The sequence below is a fragment of the Cariama cristata genome, unplaced genomic scaffold (assembly GCF_000690535.1).
Source record: "Cariama cristata isolate BGI_N322 unplaced genomic scaffold, ASM69053v1 scaffold11076, whole genome shotgun sequence".
NCBI classification, from domain to species: domain Eukaryota; kingdom Metazoa; phylum Chordata; class Aves; order Cariamiformes; family Cariamidae; genus Cariama; species Cariama cristata.
Genome location: NW_009622680.1, coordinates 16,511 through 18,813, shown reverse-complemented (window position 1 = coordinate 18,813; position 2,303 = coordinate 16,511). Strand labels below are relative to the sequence as shown.

Genomic DNA, 2,303 nt, shown 5'->3' with positions numbered 1-2,303 from the left:
GGCAGTACTGCAGGGGGGTCTCCCCAGAGCGGAGCAGAGGGGCAGAATCCCCTCCCTCGACCTGCTGGCCACGCTGCTTGGGATGCAGCCCAGGGGACGGCTGGCTTTCTGGGCTGCGAGTGCACATGGCCGGGTCATGTCCAGCTTTTCATCCCAGAGGGATCAGCAGCAGCACAGCGCAGAAAGCTACAAACGCCTAAGTGCTGTCCCCAAGTGAAAGCAGCCACAGCAGCACTGACAGATGGCTCCACAGGGAGCTGCCACTTCCCATGAACTTTGAAAACCCCTTCAAGCATCACTAAATCTCCCACCCTCATCAGTCTCCAACAGCCAAGTGCTAGCCTCGCCTCTTACAAAGCTTTACATGCCATTAAAGTGACCGCTAAAAGAGGAATTGATACTTAAGTGTCTATCATTTTAATTACAACAGCTAGAAATGATAAAGATAAGTCTATAAGGCCACTCTCTGTTGGCCAGCTTTTCCATCAAATGCTAATAGCAAAAAGGACAAGCCAACACTGATGCAACCCAAGTATTTTAGCAGGATCCTGGAACAAGTATGATTCAAACCAGCCTTTAATTAAGTTAATTTTTAAAAAAAGCAATTCAACTAAATGAATGTTTTAAAGTTTGGATTCCACAGAGCTAAGGTATTGAAGCTGGGAGCTGAAGGCTGCAGGACACAATTGCACACCATGGCCGTGAAGCCTACGGCAGTGTCTGAGCAGCACAGACCGCAGGCTCCCGGGCAGCCCTGCCACCGGACCCAGCTGCGCAGCCCACACCACGCTGGAGCTCTCCAGGCTCCCAGAAAAGAGTCCAGTGTTTTGCAAGACAACCTCAGAGGGCACTAATTTTTTTTAATTAATGACATCTGAATAGCTCCCTTCCATTTCAGTCTCCTTTGTTTCTCCCATTTTGGTTCGCAAGCAGATAGGGCAGGGCCACAGCCCACTGCCCCTGCCCAGAGCCCAACACCCATTACTGGTCGGCTCCCGCCAGCTACTGATAGGGGTGGCTAGTTACCTAAATCAGTGTTTTTAAGAGAAAAAACTGAAAATAAAATATCAAATAACAAGACATTTCTGGCACTAAGCACAGTACTTCAGCCATCAGGGTGCTCAGGACGGTCAGCAGCAACAGCCACTGGTGCCACCGAGCAGGATGCAGCACCGAGCCCTCGCCAACGGCTTCGTTTCACTGTGCCAGCTCCACACCCACGCTCGCCCTCAAGGATGAGGGTGACAGCCAGGCACTCGGCACAACTCCTACCGATAGTGTGGGATTATCCTTTTGGTCAGCATTTCCCTGCCTCCGAAGCAAGCAAGGACATGTTTGTTTTCACTAACTCATTTCCAAACAACGTGACGGGCTGGGAAGCCAGCGTGCGGCAGGCAGAGCATCCCTGCTCCAGCACACATCCTGCGCAGGGCATCGGGCGGCTCGTGCCCGGCACAGCATGCAGTGGCTTCAGCACTGTGCCCCCCTCCCAAGGTCCCACTGCGCCAACCACAGTCCTGTGGCAGAGACCCTTCTGCAGGCTGGGCCATCTCTCACCCCGGCTTTCTCCTCTTCCCAAGCCACAGCTGGCTGCCAAGGCCCGTGCCCAACCTAGCAGAGATAGTATCAGCTTCCAGGGAGCAAGCAATATTAGAAAAAGCAGAAAAAACCCCACCACTGCATGAGAGCCTCAGCTTGGTTTAAGCGCTTACAGACGAGATTTTAACTCAAAAGATAAAATAGCAGGACCAGTGAGGGCAGAGGATGGAGAGCAGGGAGCACGAGCATCTTCTCAACTCAGCAGTTGTCCCAGCCAGACAGTGTGTCTTCTCTGCACCTCCCAAAACCACTCCAGTGCTCCCCAGTTCTTTGCACTCCAAGTGACTGGAGTCTGAACATCAATAGGACCAAAGGGACAGCATCAGGGCAGGGCCCATCAAGGCCAAGACGTTACCTCCAAGAATGTGGCTCGAAGCCCGCGCACGTCCGTCTGCAGCGTAAACAAGGCACACCTCTTCCCGACTGCGGCTGGCTCACCGACATCTGGAAAAGAACAGGACACCAGAGTTGGACAAGCTCTATCCTCAAGATTATCTGAGACTAGAGTACTAATATTGTCTTTTGTCCTTCAGACATTGGCTTTGTCAGCCACACCTTATGGCCTGTGAAGTCTCAAAACTCCCAAATACCATTTGACCACTGTCCATGCAGACCTGCTACAAGTTTATTTAGGGATGCCTGGGATGAAGGTTTTCACCTTAAAGTGAGGGAAGACGGCACGTCTGGAACAGCATGGCGAGATG

General features: G+C 52.1%; 1 protein-coding gene across 1 annotated transcript in view; it reads right to left on the bottom strand.

Moving 5' to 3' along the window:
- LMCD1 (LIM and cysteine-rich domains 1) overlaps positions 1-2,043 on the bottom strand; it is a 15,099-nt gene extending 13,056 nt beyond the window's left edge. Inside the window, exon 1 of the mRNA XM_009702424.1 lies at positions 1,955-2,043. Coding sequence (XP_009700726.1) covers positions 1,955-2,043 — 89 coding nt within the window. The remainder of the gene's footprint in view (positions 1-1,954) is intronic.
- Between the last annotated feature and the right edge of the window lie 260 nt (positions 2,044-2,303).